This window comes from Gopherus evgoodei, chromosome 2, assembly GCF_007399415.2.
Source record: "Gopherus evgoodei ecotype Sinaloan lineage chromosome 2, rGopEvg1_v1.p, whole genome shotgun sequence".
Taxonomy (NCBI): Eukaryota; Metazoa; Chordata; order Testudines; family Testudinidae; genus Gopherus; species Gopherus evgoodei.
The window spans coordinates 294,547,196-294,567,394 of record NC_044323.1 but is presented as its reverse complement, the minus strand read 5'-3'; the positions used below and the strand labels follow the sequence as shown (position 1 = coordinate 294,567,394).

Sequence of the window (20,199 nt, the reverse complement as noted above, 5' to 3'; positions counted from 1 at the left end):
CTTTCCTGGGAACGTGGAAACTAACATGGAAACAATGGCGTTGGCCTGCAAAAAAGCTGAATCATTCATGGACATGTGACTTGACCAGGTGGCTACAAACTCCATCTTGTTTCCCGTTTCAAAGTGGTAGCTGAGTTAGTCTATATCAGCAAAAAGAACGAGGAGTACTTGTGGCACCTTAGAGACTATGTAACAAAGGGGTTTCCGCCCACGCGAGAGAGAATATAAAAGGCCCTGGAAGCTCTGCCATTTTGTCTTCAATCCAGCTTCTTACCTCTGGAGGAACCTTGCTACAAACATGCATCCGACAAAGTGGGCATTCACCCACGAAAGCTCGTGCTCCAATACGTCTCTTGGTGTATAAGGTGCCACAGGACTATTTGCTGCTTTTGCTACAAACTGAAGCTCTGAACAATGGCCTGAATGACCCATCCAAGCTGTGGATGTATTCCAGAGACTTGATTTGAACCTGCAGTTTATTCCATCACTGCTACGATCCTGAACCAAGAACTTTGCCATTACTCTATGTAATTGATTCTATTTAACCAATTTTAACTCTCATCTATAGTTTTCTTTTGATGGATAAACCCTTAGATTTTAGATTCTTAAGAATTGGCAACAGCGTGATTTGCGAGTAAGATCTGATGGGTATATTGACCTGGGGCTGGGTCCTTTGGGATCGGGAGATCCTCTTTCCTTTTACAGGGGTGTTGGTTTTCATAACCATTCATCCCCATAATGAGTGGTGCTGGTGGTGATACAAGGGAACTGCCGTATCTGAGGGAATTGCTTGGATGACTTCTGATTAGCCAGCGGGTAAAACTGACGTCCTCTCTGTTTGGCTGGTTTGGTGCCTTAGTAATAAAGACACCCAGCTTTGGGCAGCGACTACTCTGCTCTAAGCAATTTGTCCGGAATTGATACTCTCAGTTGTGTCCCACCAGAGGCAGCATCGTTACAGAGGCATCCTTCATCTCCTCGTTATTCATTGACCAATTCAACCCATTGCCAAGAGCAGCCCCTGGCCTTCCATCCAGGGTAAGTGGAGGGTCTGTGGCTGCCTGTAGCTGCCTGATGGCTCAGCCTGAATCTGTCTCTGCCCTGGCCTGGGACCTCAGGGGCCAAAGAGCTGCAGCCGGGCTATGGTAAGAGCTGCCCGGACAGCTGTGAGGAGCCACAGACCCTCCATCTACCCTGGGCAGGGGGCACAGAGGGCAGTGACACAGACTGGGGGCTGCTCCTGGGGGGGGGAGGCATCCTTGGCAGCTGTTGGGTCTGTGGCCCACAGTGGGTCCCACAGTTTTCCAGGATTTCTAGGCTGCTCTTACCAAGGCTGGGCTACAGCTTCTGGCCTGGGCAAGGGGCAGGGACTATGGGGGAGTGGAGGGAGCCAGGCCCATGGCAAAAACTGGAAGGGCCCAGTAACCTCCCCATCCCAGCACCCCTGGCTGTATGTACTGTACACTGAAATGTAACTACGATATTTACATTCCAGTGGATTTATTTTATAATGATATGGTAGAAAGGAGAACGAAAAGCCATTTTTCAGTACTAGTGGGCTGTGACACTTGTGCTTTTCTATGTCACATTTTGTAAGCAAGTCGTTTTTAAGTGAGGTGACACCTGGGGGTCCACAAGACTAATCAGACTCCTCTAGAGGGACCAGTGGTCTGGAAAGGTTCAGAGCCACTGTCCTGGCACACACATGGCATTCTGCTGCCACAGCCTCCTAGCGAAGTCCCTGTGTGCCTGGGAGCAAAGGAAAGAGCTGGATTTCCCCATGGGGCAGCGAGCTGTGCAGCTGGCCCTGCCAAACAGGTCTCTCCCCAGAGGATTCACTGATGAGTGATAAGGCCACATTTTGGCTCCTCCTCAAATATCCTGTGCACTGAGCTTTCCAGAGCTTGCTTTAATATTGAACTTCCATCACAATTATTCGTCTGTGCCCCCAGGGCCTGCCCCTTGTGTGCATCTGGCAAATTGCCCATTTCTGTCCAAATTCTCTCCATATGAATTCTTACCCTCCCCTTTTCAATTGCTTTTGCCAAGAGGCTTGGGCTGGGAAGAGAGGCCTGAGAGGGGATCCACCCAGGCCACCTAGATCGACATGTTGCCAGCATAAGCCTCTACAGGGGCAAAGCTGGGAGTGGTTTGGATTAATACCCTCTAGGAACATGGCAGGGTTTGGGATTTTTTTTAAACTGACACCATTGTCTTCATCCCAGCTGCTGTTATCTATTTCAGGCCCACAGTGTGCTTGGAGAACTGGAGAACATGGCCTCCCAGGAGGGAAGGTGTCTTCCAGCCTGGAGATACAGCCCTGTGACTGGCAGACGATCCTACCCCAAGCTCGTTTCACCATCAACAACTCCTTCCTCCACAAATCTCTCCCCTTCTCTCACAATTTTGAAAAGCACTATTTAAAAATGATGTCCCCCCAGAGCTGGAGCACAGCAGTTCTCACCCTTCTCTGAGCCTCTCCATCTACATAGCAGGGCAGGACCCCCTGGCGGAGAACTCCTGTTGCTGGTCACCATTAGCTGCAGCTGTACTGTTATTCCCTCCTTCCCTGCTCTGAAAATGTGAACGACTTACACTTGGGCAGGGTACAGATGCTAGGTGCTCTGCTTCTACTCTAGCCCCATCAGTTATTTCCTTATGCAGTGCAAGGCCCTGGGCTCTCCAATCTATCCTCCCCCGCTACCCCAAATATTCTGCTCCCCTGGCAGCCTCTTGCAGAAGGGAGGGGCCTGACTGTCACTATACTTGCTCCTTTAAGCAGCCCATCCAACCCATGGCTCTTAACACCTGACCAGGTCTCACATCCTCTCCCTGCTGTGGGGAAGTTAAGACTGAAAATCATTTCTACACCCTGGGGAAAAATTGAACCATGTGCAAAAGTAGGAAGAGATCACACAGAAAACGGAATTCAGATAACAGCATTTGTATTTACAGAAAAAAAAGTTGTTATCACAGTAACAAGGTAAAAAATTCTAAACACCAACTGTGCTCTACAGCGTCACAGATCATCTGACATCTTCCTTAAACACAGAAACAGTCAGCGAGCAGAGTAGTGACAAAGCCAAGGAACAGGCGCAGAAGTGTTGACAAATTACAACAGCCTCGCTAGCTGGACTGAGTAAAGTCAATGAACCAGAGTCCCAGGGTTACTGGAGCTGGGGGCTGGTTTCAGGAATCACTGGGGCTGGTCTCCTCGCTCTCTCCTCCTGTCTCCATCTCGCTGCTCCCCGGCTCCTTTCCCTCCGTGGGCAGGTTCCCTTCTCCTGCCTTCACCCCCTGGCACACACTGATGGGAATGTCTCTCCCCTGTGCCGGTGGCAGGGCCAGACGTGGCGCCTCGATGCAGAGCTGCCCATCCTGGGACAGGGAGCAGAGCACGGCCTGCACGTTCACGTCTTCCGGCAGGAGAGTTTCTCTGCGGATCTCTCTGTATTCCTGGGAGCGGACTCCAGCCTCCGACTCCGTTTTCTTCTCATGCTTCCCCGTCACCGTCAGCTTCCTCCCGTCCACTCTCACCATCAGCTCAGCTGGGGAGAAGCCGCTCACGTCCATGGAGAGCTGGTACCTCTCCTTCCCCTGCGCCTGGGACCCGGGCTCCTTCCCAGCACCCTCAGCCAGGGTCTGGCTGCTCTGCCTCGGGGTCCTGCTCCCCTCGGCCTCCCCGCAGAGAAGGGGATAAGCCAGAAGGAGGGAGTGTCTCATTCGCTCCATCTCGTCCAGGTGCGTCTGCACGTCCCCCACCAGCTGGTCCCAGAGGCTGTGGGGACCCGGCCCCAGGAGGCTGGACACTGGGGCTCTGCTGCGAAGCCACCGAGGCGACTGCCACACTCGGAGCGGGAACATCCTGCGCGGGGCCGGGAGTGGCTGGTCCAAGTTCAGCTGCTGCTGGAGCTGCCTCTGCCTGGCTCCCTGCGGGGCTGCTGCTCACTGGCTGCGGCAGCCCCAGCGCCGCCTTTTCTACCGGGCTGGGGGCGGGCCGGGCACCTCGGGAACCTTCCTGCTCCTGCGGGCTGGGGGGGGCCTGGCTCGGGAGGGGCGGGGCTGGGGGCGGGGCCTGGCTCTGCTCGGCTGGGGGCGCCCAGCAAGTTCTCGTAGCCGGTACGGGCGGAGCTCTCGGGCTGGGCTTTGCTGGAGCCTTCCCGACCCGGTGATGGGGGGTGGGGTCTCAGCGCCGGGGGCACGGGGAGTCAGCTCCCGGTAGGTGTCGGGGGGTGGGGGGGGGCGGGTTGGACAGTCCATGTGCGGAGCAGACACGTGAGATTGGCGAACACCCCCACAGCGCGCGTGTAATAAACAGTAACAGAGACTCGTGTCCGGTCCGGGGGGGAGGGGGCGGATGTCACACCTGCATGTCTCTGCCCCCCCCCCCCAGCTGCTCCTTCTAGGCTCTGGCTGAGGCAGAAGCTGGGGGGGGGGCTGAGTGGCAGGGAAAACACGCTCTCCTAGCGCCCCCCCCCTCCACTCACAAACACCAGGCAGGAGGCAAACCTCCAAGTTTGGCCGCCCCACAAGCGGCAGATTCCAACCCCTGCGGGGGCAGCAGCTGGAACGAAGCGGGCGGGGGGGGCACTTTATGCCAAACGTGACTCCTCAGGGGCGGGGCTCTCTGACCGGGAGGAGAAATAGCCCGTTCGCGGGGGGGGGGGGCTGCCCGGTGCGGGGTGTCTGTGCTACCGCGCTCGGACACCCCCCAGGCAGAGCCACCGGGCTGCAGCCCCTGCCCAGACGCTGAGACTGCCCCCTCCCCCAGCTCCAGCCCGTGCCCAGCCGCTGAGACCCCCCGCACCGCCCCTCCCCTGCAAACAGAGCGGGATCGGGAAGGCTCCAGCAAAGCCCAGACCGGGAGCTCCGCCCGCGACCGGCTACGAGAACGTGCTGGGCCCCAGAGCAGAACCAGGCCCCGCCCCTCCCGGGCCAGGCCCCGCCCCTCCCGAGCAGAGCCAGGCCCCGCCCCAGCCCCGCCCCCCCCGGGCCAGGCCCCGCCCCTCCCGAGCAGAGCCAGGCCCCGCCCCAGCCCCGCCCCTCCTGTGCCAGGCCCCGCCCCTCCCGAGCAGAGCCATGCCCCGCCCCCAGCCCCGCCCCTCCCGGGCCAGGCCCCGCCCCTCCCGAGCCAGGCGCCGCCCCCAGCCCGCAGGAGCAGGACGGTTCCGAGGTGCCCGCCGGCCCCCAGCCCGGTATAAAAGGCGGTGTCTGAGCAGTTGAAACCTGCAGGGTTGCAGCCAGGTGTGCCTCAGACCGTTGTGTTTGGTATTTTGACTTGTTTATATTCATTGTGCAAAAAAGTGAAGCTGCCTCCATGGCTGACTCCACCCGGTGACTAGCGATGGTATCTCTGTCCCTGTCCCCCAGCCAAAGGGAGCTGCGGTGGGTGGGGGCTGCAGCCAGGGCTGGCTTTAGGCCGATTTGCCTGATTCCCAGGAATCAGGCCCAGTGCCTAAAAGGCCCCGCGCCTTAGACACTTTTTTTTTTTTTAATTATCCCAGGCTGCAAGCTGCTCAGAGGTCTTCCTGGTCCCGCTCCCTTGAGCAAAGCACAGGCGGGAGCGCAGCAAGTCCTGCTGTCCCGGCTGGAGCCCTGGCCAGAGCGCGTCAAGCCCCACGGCCCCACTCACCTGGCTGAAGCCCCGCTTTCCTGGCTGGAGCTCCAGCCAGAGTGCGGCAAGCCCCGTGGCTCCGCTCTCCTGGCTGGAGCTCTGGGCCTTTAAATAGGCTCCAGAGCCTTGGGGTAGTGAGGGGCTCCCGGGACTATTTAAAGGGCCAGGGCTCCAGCTGCCTCTGCCACCCGGTCCTTTAAATAGCCGCCAGAGGCCCGCCACCCCCATGCATTCCCCAGGGCTCCTGCAGCTATTTAAAAGGTCCAGGGTGGGGTAGAAGCTGGGGAGCCCCAGACCCTTTAAATAGCCCCAAAGCCCTGGGATAGCAGGGAGCTTGGGGGCTATTTAAAGGGCTGGGGCTCCAGCTGCCTCTGCTGCACCCCTTGCCCTGCCCACACCAGCCCCACTCCCCCTGCCTGCAGCCAGCTCTGCACCCCATGCCCACAGCCAGTCCCTGTCAAACCCCCTGCCGTGTCTCCAGTCAACCCCTGCCACACACCCCTGTGGCCCTGCCCAAAGCCAGCCAGCCCCACACACACTGCTGCCCGCACCAGCCCTGCACACCCTGCCCTGTCTCCAGCCAACCCCTGCTGCACTCCCCTGCCTGAAGCCAGCCAGTCTCACACTCCTCTGTCTCCAGCCCTGCCAACCCCTGCTGCATCCCCCCACGGCCCTGCCTGAAGCCAGCCCGCCCCACACACACCCTATCTCCAACCAGCCCCGCACCCCTTGCCCTGCCTGCAGCCAGACCCTTCCTCCAATCAGCCCCTGCCCTGCCTCCAGCCAGCCCCATGTCCACTTGTGCCATGCAGTTCCCAGGGCAGTAACCCTGCACATCTGCTTCAATGAGGGGGGCAGGGAGCAGCTGGGACCCACACATGTGAAATGACAATCATTAATAACCAATCAACCGCATATATGATGCAATGTACATAATATATAATTTTATTATTTATATAGTTATGGAAAGTAAATAATATGTGAAAGAAATGAAAGGCTTTTTTTCCCACTCTTTTTTTTTTAAGTCATCCCTACCAGGGCCCTGCTGAAAATGTTCGAATTGGGCCCCGCACTTCCTAAAGCTGGCCCTGCCTGCAGCAGACATTTCTGGGAGCATGGCTCTATGCATCTCTCGGGCTGCAGCAGAGAGGTTCTTGGGCCGCAGATAGGGTGACCAGATGTCCCGATTTATAGGGACAGTCCTGATATTTGGGTTTTTTTCTTGTATAGGCTCCTATTACCCCCCAGCCCCTGTCCCAATTTTTCACACGTTCTGTCTGGTCACCCTAGCCGCAGATGGCCCACGAGCTGGGACTTTGAGCCCCCTGCTCTAAAGGCTGGCTCTGGGTCATCGAGCCTGCAAGCTGCTGAACCCTTTCTGGCCATGTGTCACACTTCATATAAGATCTGTTGCAATTCTATAACAGTGGTAGCACCAATGGTTTGCGTGGTCATATTTTAATCGCATAACCTCACAACTACACACATTAGGGCAGAGTACCAATAGCTCTTCCCCTTCCATCACAGAAAGGCTGATGATAAAATAAGAGACTCCAATATTTTACCTCTGTAATGGGGTCAGACTCACCTCTTGTGAGCGCCCCCTGGCTGAGTGCATGTCCTGCACTCTCTGTTTGTGGTGGGTCTTCAGTGACTCAGCCCTCCAGCCAACTCAGACCAGTTTGTCTGGGAGATTAAAAGCAACACAAACCCCTTTCGGGGTACAAGTCCAACAGGGGTCTCTCCCAGTACCCTCTCTCGTGTCTCTCTCAGTTTGTCCCTGCTCCAAAATAGAGCAGTGCCCCAGGTGCTCAGAGTCCAAGCCACTATCCCAGTGGCTGGGGGAGATGACCCAGACCCACCTGCTGCTCTGGGTCCCAGTGCAGGGACCTTATAGATAGCAGCTATTGTCTGGGTTTCTCTGCTCTGTGTCCCCTTCTGGATCTCTGGTTTTGAACTTGTGACCTCCACCCCCTGCCCTGTTATTTCTTAGTTGTCCCCCATGTTTAGCTGGATCCCAGGTCCAGCGGTTTCTCCTGCAAGGCTGGGGAAGGGGCCTTTAGCCACATGTGGGCTTCCATCTGCCCACCTATGTCTGAGTTATTGAAGTCCTCAAATTGTGGTACTAACATCTCCTGATCTTTGCTGGAAATACCTCACCTGATGCATCCATAGAAGGTGTGAGGAGAACTTAAAGTAAGGAAATAGAATCAATTAGTGTAATGACCCAACCATTCCCAGTCTCTGTTTAAACCCAAGTTAATTGTATCTAATTTGCATATTAATTCGAGTTCAGCAGTCTCTCTTTGGAGTCTGTTTTTGAAGTTTTTTTGTTGCAAAATTGCCACCTTCAAGTCTGTCACTGAGTGGTTAGAGAGGTTGAAGTGTTCTCCCACTGATTGGGTCATTAAACTAATTGATTCTATTTCTCTATGTTAAGTTCTCCTCACACCTTCTATGGGTCTTCTCAGTTACATCAGTTGGAAGTAACAGAGGAGGAGAAGGACCTCGGAGTATTGGTTGATCACAGGCTGACTAGGAGTTGCTAATGTGATATGGTTGTTAAAAAAAGCTATTATGGTTTTAGGATGCATCAGGCGAGGTATTACCAGCAAAGATAAGGAGATGTTAGTACCATTATATAAGGCACTGGTGAGACCTCATCTGGAATACTGTGTGCAGTTCTGGTCTCCCATGTTTAAGAAGGATGAATTCAAACTGGAACAGGTTCAGAGAAGGGCTATTAGGATGATCCAAGGAATAGAAAACCTATCTTATGAAGGGAGACTGAAAGAGCTTGGCTTGTTTAGCCTAACCAAAAGAAGGTTGAGGCGGGATAGGATTGCTCTTTATAAATATATCAGAGGGATAAATATTAGGGAGGGAGAGGAATTATTTAAGCTTAGAACCAATGTGGACACAAGAACAAATGGATATAAACTGGACACTTGGAAGTTTAGACTTGAAATTAGACGAAGGTTTCTAACCATTAGAGTGAAATTCTGGAACAGCCTTCCAAGGGGAGTAGTGGGGGCAAAAGACATATCTGGCTTTAAGACTAAGCTTGATAAGTTTATGGAGGGGATGATATGATGGTATAGCCTAATTGTGGCAACTAATTTGGAAACTGATCTTCAATTATCAGCAGGTAAGTATGCCCAGTGGATGTTAGATGTGGTAGGATCTGAGTTACTACAGAGAATTCTTTCCTGTGTGCTGGCTGGTGAGTCTTGCCCACATGCTCAGGGTTTAACTGATTGCCCTATTTGAGGTCGGGAAGGAATTTTCCTCCAGGGCAGATTGGCAGAGGCCCTGGAGGTTTTTCACCTTCTTCTGCAGCATGGGGCACAGGTCATTGCTGGAGGATTCTTTGCAGCTGGAGGACTTCAATAACTCAGACATAGGTTAGGGGTTTGTTACAGGAGTGGGTAGATGAGATTCTGTGGCCTGCACTGTGCAGGAGGTCAGACTAGATGATCATAATGGACCCTTCTGACCTTAAAGTCTATGAGAGGACTTCCCTCTTATCCCATGATGGTTTACTTTTCAAAAGTCAATTTAAATTAAATACATTTTAAAAAAATCTTTTATGTTTTTAGAAATCTAGACCTGTTATATGTTTTGGTGTAACTTGTATTATCCCTATGTTAAATTTGTATTATCCTAACAAAACATTTACTTTATTCATATCTGTTATATATCTCATTGGTCATGACAACCCCCTCAATTTCAATTCCTGGGGAAACCACTGGGCGGAGGCGGTCTCTGGAGAGACCCTGGTTCACTTGGGTTATTGGCAAACACCCAACACACCCATTCTAAAGTTGGAAGTTTATTGATCAAAATACAAGTAAGGACTAAAATGCAACACTGTAGAAAACAAGGTAATGAAATCCTATTAAAAGTCTCTCTCCTTTTGGAGGTTGTGATGGGGTGGACTAGGCTCTGCTGGTTCTCACCCTTTTCTGAGCCTCTCCATCTGCATAGCAGGGCAGGACCCCCTGGCTGAGAACTGCTGGTGCTGGGCACCATTAGCTGTAGCTGTACTGTCATTTCCCTCCTTCCCTGCTCTGAAAACGGGTATGATTTACATTGGGGCAGGATACAGGTGCTAGGTGCTCTGCTTCTACTCCAGCCCCATCACAGTTATCTCCTTATGCAGTGAAAGGCCCTGGGCTCTCCAATCCACCCCAAATATTCTGCTCCCTGGCAGCCTCTTGCAGAAGGGAGGGGCTGGACTGTCACTATACTTGCTCCTTTAACCAGCCCATCCAACCCATGGCTCTTAACACCTGACCAGATCTCACATCCTCCCCCTGCTGTGGGAAAGTTAAGACTGAAAATCATTTCTGCACCATGGGGAAAAATTGAACCATGTGCAAAAGTAGGAAGAGATCACACAGAAAACAGAATTCAGACAACAGCATTTTATTTACAGTAAAAAAGTTGAGTTATTACAGTAACAAGGTAAAAAATCCTAAACACCAACTGTGCTCTACAGCGTCACAGAGCATCTGACATCTTCCTCGAATATAGAAACAGCGGGCAGAGACAAAGCCGAGGAACAGGCGCAGAAGTGTTGATAAGTTACAAGAGCCTCACTAATTTGGCTGAGTAAAGTCAATGAAACAGAGTCCGGGGGTTACTGGAGCCGGGGGCTGGTTTCAGGAATCACTGGGGCTGGTCACCTCGCTCTCTCCTCCTGTCTCCATCTCGCTGTTCCCCGGTTCCTTTCCCTCCGTGGGCAGGTTTCCTTCTCCTGCCTTCACCCCATGGCAGACACTGATGGGAATGTCTCTCCCCTGTGCCGCTGGCAGGGCCAGACGTGGCGCCTCGATGCAGAGCTGCCCATCCTGGGACAGGGAGCAGAGCACGGCCTGCACGTTCACGTCTTCCGGCAGGAGAGTTTCTCTGCGGATCTCTCTGTATTCGTGGGAGCGGACTCCAGCCTCCGACTCCGTTTTCTTCTCATGCTTCCCCGTCACCGTCAGCTTCCTCCCGTCCACTCTCACCATCAGCTCAGCTGGGGAGAAGCCGCTCACGTCCATGGAGAGCTGGTACCTCTCCTTCCCCTGCGCCTGGGACCCGGGCTCCTTCCCAGCACCCTCAGCCAGGGTCTGGCTGCTCTGCCTCGGGGTCCTGCTCCCCTCGGCCTCCCCGCAGAGAAGGGGATAAGCCAGAAGGAGGGAGTGTCTCATTCGCTCCATCTCGTCCAGGTGCGTCTGCACGTCCCCCACCAGCTGCTCCCAGAGGCTGTGGGGACCCAGCCCCAGGAGGCTGGACACTGGGGCTCTGCTGCGAAGCCACCCGGGGCCATAGTCTTGCGACTGCCACACTCGGAGCGGGAACATCCTGCGCGGGGCCGGGAGCGGCTGGTCCGAGTTCAGCTGCTGAGACGCTGCTGCTGGAGCTGCCTCTGCCTGGCTCCCTGCGGGGCTGCTGCTCACTGGCTGCGGCAGCCCCAGCGCCGCCTTTTCTACCGGGCTGGGGGCGGGCCGGGCACCTCGGGAACCTTCCTGCTCCTGCGGGCTGGGGGGGGGCCTGGCTCGGGAGGGGCGGGGATGGGGGCGGGGCCTGTGTCTGCTCGGGCGGGGCCTGGAGCCACACATCTGGGGGAGCCCAGCAGCTTCTAGGAGCCGCCAGTGGGCGGAGGTCCCGGGCTTTGCTGGAGCCTTCCCGATCCCGCTGTGATGGGGGGGGGGTTTACTCAGCTCCGGGAGCACGGGCTGGAGCCGGGGGGGGAGGCACGGGGGCCAGTTCCCGGCCGGTGTCTGGGGGGGGCGGGGCGGGTTGGACAGTCCATGTGCGGAGCAGACACATGAGATTGGCGAACACCCCCACAGCGCGCGTGTAATAAACAGTAACAGAGACTCGTGTCTGTTCCGGTCCGGGGGGGGTGACACCCGGCCGCTGTCTCTGCCACCCCAGCTGCTCTACCTAGGCTCTGGCTGAGGCAGGAGCTGGGGGCGGTGGGGGGGGCTGAGCAGCAGGGAGAAGACCCTCCCCTAGCGCCCCCCCCCCATTCACAAACACCAGGCAGGAGCTTCAGGGCACCCGAGAAACCCTCCAAGTTTGGCCGCCCCACAAGCGGCAGATCCCGACCCCTGCAGGGGCAGCGGCTGGAACGAAGCGGGCGGGGGGGGGGGTCACTTTATGCCAAACGTGACTCTGGTTTTTCAAGGGCGGCGCTCTGAAACCGGGAGGAGAAATAGCCCGTTCGCTGGGGGAGGGGGGCGGCTGGGAGCTCTGCCCGGCGCTGGGCCGGGATCGGGGGTGTCTGTGCTACTGGGCTCGGACCCTCCCCCTCGGCAGAGCCGGGCTGCAGCCCCTGCCCCGGCGCTGAGCCCCCCCCCATCACAGCGGGATCGCGAAGGCTCCAGCAAAGCCCAGACCGGGAGCTCCGCCCCCCCAGCCCGCAGGAGCAGGAAGGTTCCCGAGGTGCCCGGCCCGCCCCCAGCCCGGTAGAAAAGGCGGCGCTGGGGCTGCCGCAGCCAGTGAGCAGCAGCCCCGCAGGGAGCCAGGCAGAGGCAGCTCCAGCAGCAGCTGAACTCGGACCAGCCACTCCCGGCCCCGCGCAGGATGTTCCCGCTCCGAGTGTGGCAGTCGCCTGACTATGGCCCCGGGTGGCTTCGCAGCAGAGCCCCAGTGTCCAGCCTCCTGGGGCCGGGTCCCCACAGCCTCTGGGACCAGCTGGTGGGGGACGTGCAGACGCACCTGGACGAGATGGAGCGAATGAGACACTCCCTCCTTCTGGCTTATCCCCTTCTCTGAGGGGAGGCCGAGGGGAGCAGGACCCCGAGGCAGAGCAGCCAGACCCTGGCTGAGGGTGCTGGGAAGGAGCCCGGGTCCCAGGCGCAGGGGAAGGAGAGGTACCAGCTCTCCATGGACGTGAGCGGCTTCTCCCCAGCTGAGCTGATGGTGAGAGTGGACGGGAGGAAGCTGACGGTGACGGGGAAGCGTGAGAAGAAAACGGAGTCGGAGGCTGGAGTCCGCTCCCAGGAATACAGAGAGATCCGCAGAGAAACTCTCCTGCCGGAAGACGTGAACGTGCAGGCCGTGCTCTGCTCCCTGTCCCAGGATGGGCAGCTCTGCATCGAGGCGCCACGTCTGGCCCTGCCAGCGGCACAAGGCAGAGACATTCCCATCAGTGTCTGCCAGGGGGTGAAGGCAGGAGAAGGAAACCTGCCCACGGAGGGAAAGGAGCCGGGGAGCAGCGAGATGGAGACAGGAGGAGAGAGTGAGACCAGCCCCAGAGATTCCTGAAACCAGCCCCTGGCTCCAGTAACCCCCGGACTCTGGTTCATTGACTTTACTCAGCCCAGCTAATGAGGCCCTTTGTAATTTGTCAACACTTGTGCGCCTGTTCCTCGGCTTTGTCTCTACTCTGCTCGCTGACTGTGTCTGTGTTTGAGGAAGATGTCAGATGATCTGTGATGCTGTAGAGCACAGTTGGTGTTCAGAATTTTTTTACCTTGTTACTGTGATAACTAAACTTGTTTTTTTTACTGTAAATACAAATGCTGTTTTGAATTCTGTTTTCTGTGTGATCTCTTCCTACTTTTGCACATGGTTCAATTTTTCCCCAGGGTGTAGAAATGATTTTCAGTCTTAACTTCCCCACAGCAGCGAGAGGATGTGAGACCTGGTCAGGTGTTAAGAACCATGGGTTGGATGGGCTGCTTAAAGGAGCAAGTATAGTGACAGTCAGGCCCCTCCCTTCTGCAAGAGGCTGCCAGGGGAGCAGAATATTTGGGGTAGCGGGGGAGGATAGATTGGAGAGCCCAGGGCCTTGCACTGCATAATTAAATAACTGTGATGAGCTGGAGTAGAAGCAGAGCACCTAGCACCTGTACCCTGCCCCATGTAAGTCATACATGTTTTCAGAGCAGGTATGTGGATGGAGAGGCTCAGAGAAAGGTGAGAACTGCTGTGCTCCAGCTCTGGGGGAACGTCATTTTTAAATAGTGCTTTTCAAAACTGTGAGAGAAGGGCAGAGATTTGTGGAAGAAGGAGTTGTTGATGGTGAAACAAGCTTGGGGCAGGACTGTCTGCCAGTCACAGGGCTGTCTGTCCAGGTTGGAAGGCACCTTCCCTCCTGGGAAGCTATGTTCTCTAGCTCTCCAAGCACACTGTGGGCCTGATACAGATGATAGCAGCTGGGATGAAGACAATGGTGTCAATTTAAAAAAAAACCCAAACCCTGCCATGTTCCTACAGGGTATTGATCCAAATCACTCCCAGCTTTGCCCCTGTAGAGTCTTATGCTGGCAACATGTCACTCTAGGTCGCCTGGATGGATCCCCTCTCAGGCCTCTCTTCCCAGCCTGAGCCTCTTGGCAAAAGCAATTGAAAAGGGGAGGGTAAGAATTCATATAAAGAGAATTTGGACAGAAATGGGCATAGGCTGGTCCTTTGCAAAGGCGCTGGTTACAGATCAGGTGCAATAGTTTGGAAGTGGAGTGGCAAAGCTGGCCTTAAGAAAAGCTGTCTGGCCCTTTAGAGGCCAAATGGGGAGTGGATTGGCCCAGGTGCAGAACTAAGCCAGTGCCACCTCTCTCCATCCCCCTTACACCAGCAGGCCTGCTGGTCTTTATGAGCCCTCTCCCCTCCCAGAAGCCTTAACAGAGCCTCTCTAACAGCTAAAGAGCTTTGAGCTGCCCCCAGGCCACACCCCATGGAGACCTTCTCCTAGGCTTGATGCAAGGCCAACCCCAGTCACTGCTACATCCCTATGTCAGGAAGAGGGGACAGCAGGCGGGAAGGCTCACAAGCTGACCCAGGATGGGGGTGGAGGCCTGGCTGGCAGAAGGGGGGCTCCAAAGAGGAGTCAGGGCAACATTGAGCCAACAGCTATGTGGCAGTAATAGGGGATCCCTGCAGGGGATGAGCCCCTCAGCCCACGGTGGTGCTCCCTGCTAACCAGCAAGACAGCAACTGGGGGAAAGTGAGAGGAAAGAAAAGGGTTCCAGCAGTAGGGGGCAGAAGCAGCATCAGTATGAGGTCTAGGCTCAGGCTGTAATGCATGAAGGGACGTGCCAATGAATGCAAGAACAGTCCTAGCACTAAGTCACACCTGGAGCCCAGCTGGATGGGATCACCCTGCAGGGGGCGAGGGGTCTGAGAAGCAAAGCCATCCCACCTCTGGAGAGCAGGGGCCAGAACGATAAGGGGAGAGGCCTCAGGTGGGTTCTTCCTACCACCTGGAGAACTGCTCTAGGATTCCCCAGAGAGCGCTCTCCCAACTGTTCTAAGCACCAGCACGCACAGGCTCACCAAGTGGTGAGGAAGCTCAGCTTTTCCTGACTGGGTCCTCCACCCTGCCCCACACAGTCTCCTGCCCTGTTCAGAGACCCCTCCAGTCTCCTGTCCCTTCACCAGCCCTGTATTTTCCTTCTCTTTCCCTTAGTCTTCTACCCCCCACCTTGCCATGCCAATTCCTTGTCCACCATCTCCTCCTGCTTCCCAGTCCCTGACCCCTCCGAACCCTTAGAGACAGCCAGTTTGCTCAGGGTTATTCACAAAGACCAGGGTGGCCGTTAGTCTGGGGAGTTTGACACACATATGGCTCCTAGCTGTCATCTCCGTACTGTCAGATGCCTACACTTCGCCTGAGAGCCTGGTTTCCTGAATCACCCAAACACAATAGGAGTGGACCAGGGACTGGAGAGGGAAAAGTTCCTGCTCTGACTCCAGCTGCGCTCTCACCGATAGGGGAGAACACATCCCCCTTAGCCCCACCCTGGGACAATGGCTCATTGAAGAACAAACACAGCCCAATGGCTCTATTAGAAGACATTCAAATTGAACGGGTATAATTAATTGCATTGCCTGGAAAAAAATCAGACCATGTAGTCTCCTCCCCAAATCAGTTTAAGGCAAAGTTACAGAAACCACTAAAAAGAGACTTATGCATGAAACAAAGAACAGAAACAAATCTGTAGAATATACCGAGGTTTAAACAGTACAGAAAACATCAACCAAGCAATATACTACAGAGGAAGCACTGAGAGAGGCTAATGCACATTATTCCTGTCTGACTTATCAAGCATCAGAGCAGTGACTGGGTTACTCCAAGTGAGGTCAATCTGATATCCGGAGTCTGGATTTTCCCAGCATTACAAACTAGTGACACACGTCACAAACAATGCAGCATCAACAGGCAAAAATGAGTGGCTTCCACTTGTTTTGGCACTAAGACCTCTAGCTTTAAGATACGGCATAGACTTACTGATGGACACTCCTAATGCACGATGAATGCAGGGAAATCGAACTGGATTTGTGCATCCCACTATTGTCCTGATCAGAGAAATTCATTTCAAAAGTGCTGAAAGATGCTTTGGTATTTTTGCAGTATTGGGGGTGGGGGGAGGAAACAGTGGAAACCCTACAGAGCTCAGGGATGTGCCCTGGATCAGCTCTTTTAGAAAGCATGGCTTGCTCTGTCCCCTGTGCAGAAGCTATGTCATGTCAAAAAGGCAGCGCTTCTGACAATTAAAAAAAAGGTGTCTTGTGCTTAGAAATATAAAAAGAGAAACAAATCATATAAATATCCAAAGTAAAAATCTGATAGTCACCATTTACACTGTAAAATCCCAGAAGAGCTAATTCACACCCTAAGAAACCATAGGATGGCTCCTTGAGAAACAGATCCCCAGCCCATGCGATACCTGAGAAAAGAGGTCAGAGCTATAAAGAGACATCATACGGAGAAAACCAACTTGGGCCTGAAGAGCTAATCATGGCTTTGAAAGAGAGCGGGGAAAGAGGTTTCTACTGCTCTATAGTAAACAGGGCATTAGTCATGGCAAGATCAGCAGGTCAGTTCGCATTAGAGAGTGGCAGAACCCAGCAACCAACACTTCAAGGAAGTTTGATCTTCCTGCCAGAGACATAACTGTAATGAGGAAGAAGGATAAAAGTGAGGAGGTGGGCTGGCTAAAGGAATCCCATTGCTGAGGGAGTCCTGTGGCCCAAAGCTCTCCTGACTTCCTCAGACAGAAGCACCGAATTAGCTGTGGTGGAGCTGGGAGTGACTGGAGGATCTTGAGGTTCATACAAGACCAGGTAAGAGGCAAGAGAAGCACAGGGCACCTGGAGAACAAGTACCTGATATGTTAAGTGAAACCAGCTATATGGGAGAAGATATGTGGGGCTGGGATCTGCTGGAGGCTTTCAAACCTCTTGTACTCCTGGAGCCCATGTGTCATACAACACTAAACTAATACTATTACTGTTACCTTAGAAACTGCAAAAGCTTCGCTCCCAGGCACAGTGCATACACAGGATCTAACATGGATTTAAACAGCAGGCGAAGAAGAAGAAAACCCACAAGTCCCAAGGAAATGGGAATTATAGGTGCCCAGCACCGGTCAGGATCAGCCCCCAAGGATGATGCTTTTGAGTCGACAAGGGCATCAGCTGCACTCTGAGTTTTCTGGTTTCTGTGCGTGTTTGGAAAGCCAGCTAAGATAACAGCATTTGTTCTCGTTCTTCAGGCCTTTTGGCAAATCCAAGCTCATTATGTGGATAATTTTCCCGACAGCTGAAACCATATAGAACCAGAACACCGTGTTTCAAACTGGCCTATTAACTCAACAGGCTGTTATAACACGGAACTGGTTAATAACAGAGTGGCCAAAGATGGGCTAAATGCAGCCAGTTATGCTATGCACCATGATTTCTCTCATCTGTACTGGAAAGGGGCAGCCCATAGAGATGACACAATGTTCCAGCTTGACCCACACAGACAGGTCACTCAGATCAAGACCGTGTTACATGCTGTGAGTTGCTGCTGCCACACCCCATGTATAAAAGAGGACAGCTGCAATCAGCTACCTGTTCTACACCCATTCTGGACACCCCTCAGCTTCTTGACAAGTTGTCCATGTAGACTTTGGTTGGGTGACATTTGGGCCACCTGGTCCATAACTCTCCTAGGGCCTCCTACCAGCATTAGGAGAACAGAAACTTTGCAGCAGGTTCAGTACCAAATTTGCAAAGGTTAACTTCGCTGTTTTAAAAAAGCTGAAGGCCAATAACTCCCCCTAGACATACCCTCCTCTTTAGTCCTGTTATGGGTGGAAAACCTGAACAGGTTCATTTTTAAAAAGCATTTTTTTCTGGGAAGTTTGTTTGGTTATCGCTGTTCCACATGCGCCTCAGGAAACCAGAGCTTTAAAATGATGAGCTACAGCAAGAAAGCCACACGCTCCGAGCAATCTCACAGCCTTTGGGGAAGGACATTCCTGTGCTGGTTTTGGCTGTATCTGCCCCCGTTTTATTCTTAAAATTATATTTTTGTTCAAAGTGCGGCTTGAAACAGTGAGACAAAGCTTCAAGTCTTGAGCCAAATGTCATGTCTAAAAAGAGGGGACTTCCAACTTCCAGAAAGTGCTACTGATGTTAACCAGAGTGTCAGAGAAATTAGTGCTGAACAGGGCGAGTAAAGGAACACAAGGGAGCTCTAAATAAGGGAGTGCACATCTGCGTCCAGGGAACGGGGAGGTTCAGAACGGCCCATTACTGGGACCCCAGGATCAGTGTCACATACCCCAGAATTTAGTGAAGATCTACGCAAAACTCCCTTCCTGAGAGGTTTGATTCCTGACCATCTAGAAGGCGCTTTTGCATTTACATTCAGGAAGCTGATGAGCTGAGATGTCACCCAGAAGTCTAGTGCAGTTCTCTTGTGCTGTGTTGAAAATTGGAGAGTCACAGCCCATGCCTTGACTTGGGCTTCTTGATTCCTGAGCTTTGGGGAATAGTTAATTGAGAGAAAGAAAAGCTGGAGGGGTTCCGGTGAGCCCAGAGCCATAGAGAGGGTCTGGAGAAGGAAGGATGGAAATCTGGGGTGTGGACAGGGGAATGGGATGAAGGTGAAGTTCTCTTACTCAGGATATGTAAAAGTGTAAACTGGTTCTGAGTCTCGATTTGCAGAAGGTCCAAACCGTCCTTCGGCTAATGCCGGCCACAGGCTTTCCACCACCGAATGCTGCTCTTATCAATAGTCTGACACTCAATTTTGGAAGGGTTAAGCAGAGGCAAAGCTGAAAAGGTCACTTGACCTGGACTCTGGCTGGGTTTTCTCAATTAGCAGCTGCAGGTAGCTACTGTCTGGTTTGAACAAGCCCCCATTTCCAGTGTCTCATGGCTCTGCACAGGAGCAGCAGGGTCTCTCCCAGCCCAGGCTGGGGTCATTTGTAAAGTGCCATCTTCTTGCTCTGGTACATGTACATGTACGCGTCACAGAAGAGGCGTTTGGCCACGCCTTCCATGTCCCGGGGCTGCTCCATAGCCAGCGCTGCCACTGGCAACTGCAAGTACTTGGCAACTTCAGGGCACAGCGTTACGATGGGAATGTTGAAGCCATTCTCATCACCTGAATATGAGAGAGAGGGGGGGAGGGTTAGCCCAAATCTCAGTTCCCAAGGGACAAGTGTCTACAGCACAAAGGAACATTAGAGCAAGTGGCACTATCTGGGCCCCAGTCGGCAGGGTCAGCAGAGAGGCCAAGGACTGACTCAGCCACAACTGAGCTGTCTTTGCACCCCTAGAAAAAGTCCCTCCAGCTGAGGTTTGAAGCACTGGTGCGCAGTAGAGGCGGCAGCCTGCCTGGCCACTACCTGTTCTACACTTACACAGAGGCTGTCAGTCCCCAGAGCTGTCAAGCCTGCACCATTCACCAACGTTAAACTCCCTGTAAAACGCTACATTCATTTGCAAGGCCTCATAGGGAGTAGTTTTACATATTACTGAAGAAGTGACACCTTTCCATGCTTCCCAGCAGACAGACCCAGTGGAGTTCGGACACACAGGCCTCCTGTTTTACATTACAGATCTGTGGAGAAATTACTCATGACTGCTGTGCGCTGGGACTGCAATTCCTGAACAGGGTCATCCAGGTGCAAAGGGCTGACCGGCCTCCCCTCCGAGCAGAGCCCCTCCTCACCGTGCCTGTCAGCCATGCTGTCGAAGAACAGCCAGTTCTCTTTCTCTGGCCCGTACTTCACAAAGGAGACATAGTGACTGGTCTCTATGCAGAGCACTGCAAAGAGCTCCATCCTCTCCCGTGGGATTCGGGGGCTGTCCATGTGGCTCCTGCTCTGAAACTCCTCAGGGACATGCAGTTTTGTTGGCCTGTGTGCTTTGCGCTGGTAGTGAGAATGAGCCTGGGGACAGACAATAGGGGGCGCTGGTGGGTCAACAGGGTTATGGCAACTTTATATACACCAACCTTAAGGGAAAGAGGAGGTGTCTGAGGACAGGCTGGCATTCGGTCACCAATTTGTTCTGCAGTCACCTGCTTTCCACTCAATTCCTCAGCTTGGTCTTTCCCATGTGCCAAGAGACTGCTTGGATGGGGACCTCTAAGGAGAAGTGAGGGTGCTGCAGGAAGTGGAAAGGCTCTCCCCTCAGAGCCTGCCCAGAATCAGGGCCCCAGCGTGGTGAAGCACATGGGGTCCCTATGGATGAGGGGCCATGTATGTGCAAGTTCATGGTCCTGCAGCAACTACCCTGAGTGGCTGATCCAGTCAGCAGTGCTGGTCTGCTCAGGGAAGAGCCTCCCACCTGACTGGCTGCAAGGA

At 53.9% G+C, this 20,199-nt stretch overlaps 3 protein-coding genes and 1 pseudogene across 5 annotated transcripts in view; 1 reads left to right on the top strand and 3 right to left on the bottom strand.

The window, feature by feature from the left end:
- Positions 1 to 2,928: 2,928 nt before the first annotated feature.
- On the bottom strand, positions 2,929 to 11,039 carry LOC115647164 (heat shock protein 30C-like). The gene is made up of 2 exons (XM_030553932.1): positions 10,967 to 11,039; positions 2,929 to 3,865 (listed from the first exon to the last, which is right to left on the bottom strand). The coding sequence occupies exon 2, from the start codon at positions 3,862 to 3,864 to the stop codon at positions 3,190 to 3,192; it is 675 nt and encodes a 224-aa protein (XP_030409792.1). The 5' UTR covers position 3,865; positions 10,967 to 11,039; the 3' UTR covers positions 2,929 to 3,189.
- LOC115645077 (heat shock protein 30C-like) lies at positions 10,027 to 11,223 on the bottom strand. The gene has a single exon (XM_030549479.1). It carries the CDS (start codon positions 11,221 to 11,223, stop codon positions 10,279 to 10,281), a length of 945 nt encoding a protein of 314 aa, XP_030405339.1. The 3' UTR covers positions 10,027 to 10,278.
- Positions 11,224 to 12,062: 839 nt separating this feature from the next.
- LOC115647161 lies at positions 12,063 to 13,149 on the top strand (annotated as a pseudogene).
- A 2,246-nt stretch (positions 13,150 to 15,395) lies between these two features.
- The window catches only part of LOC115647159 (ubiquitin carboxyl-terminal hydrolase CYLD-like), a 28,060-nt gene continuing 23,256 nt past the window's right edge, over positions 15,396 to 20,199 (bottom strand). For all 3 annotated transcript variants that reach the window (XM_030553927.1, XM_030553929.1, XM_030553928.1), the window contains exons 14-15: positions 19,563 to 19,782; positions 15,396 to 18,992 (exon numbers count right to left, since the gene is read on the bottom strand). In XM_030553927.1, coding sequence (XP_030409787.1) covers positions 18,808 to 18,992; positions 19,563 to 19,782 — 405 coding nt within the window. In that variant the 3' untranslated portion in view covers positions 15,396 to 18,807. The remainder of the gene's footprint in view (positions 18,993 to 19,562; positions 19,783 to 20,199) is intronic.

What these genes read in the sequence shown, in the direction of transcription:
- LOC115647164 (XM_030553932.1), bottom strand. Translation starts at nt 3,864, where the DNA reads ATGTTCCCGCTCCGAGTGTGGCAGTCGCCTCGGTGGCTTCGCAGCAGA.
- LOC115645077 (XM_030549479.1), bottom strand. Translation starts at nt 11,223, where the DNA reads ATGTGTGGCTCCAGGCCCCGCCCGAGCAGACACAGGCCCCGCCCCCAT.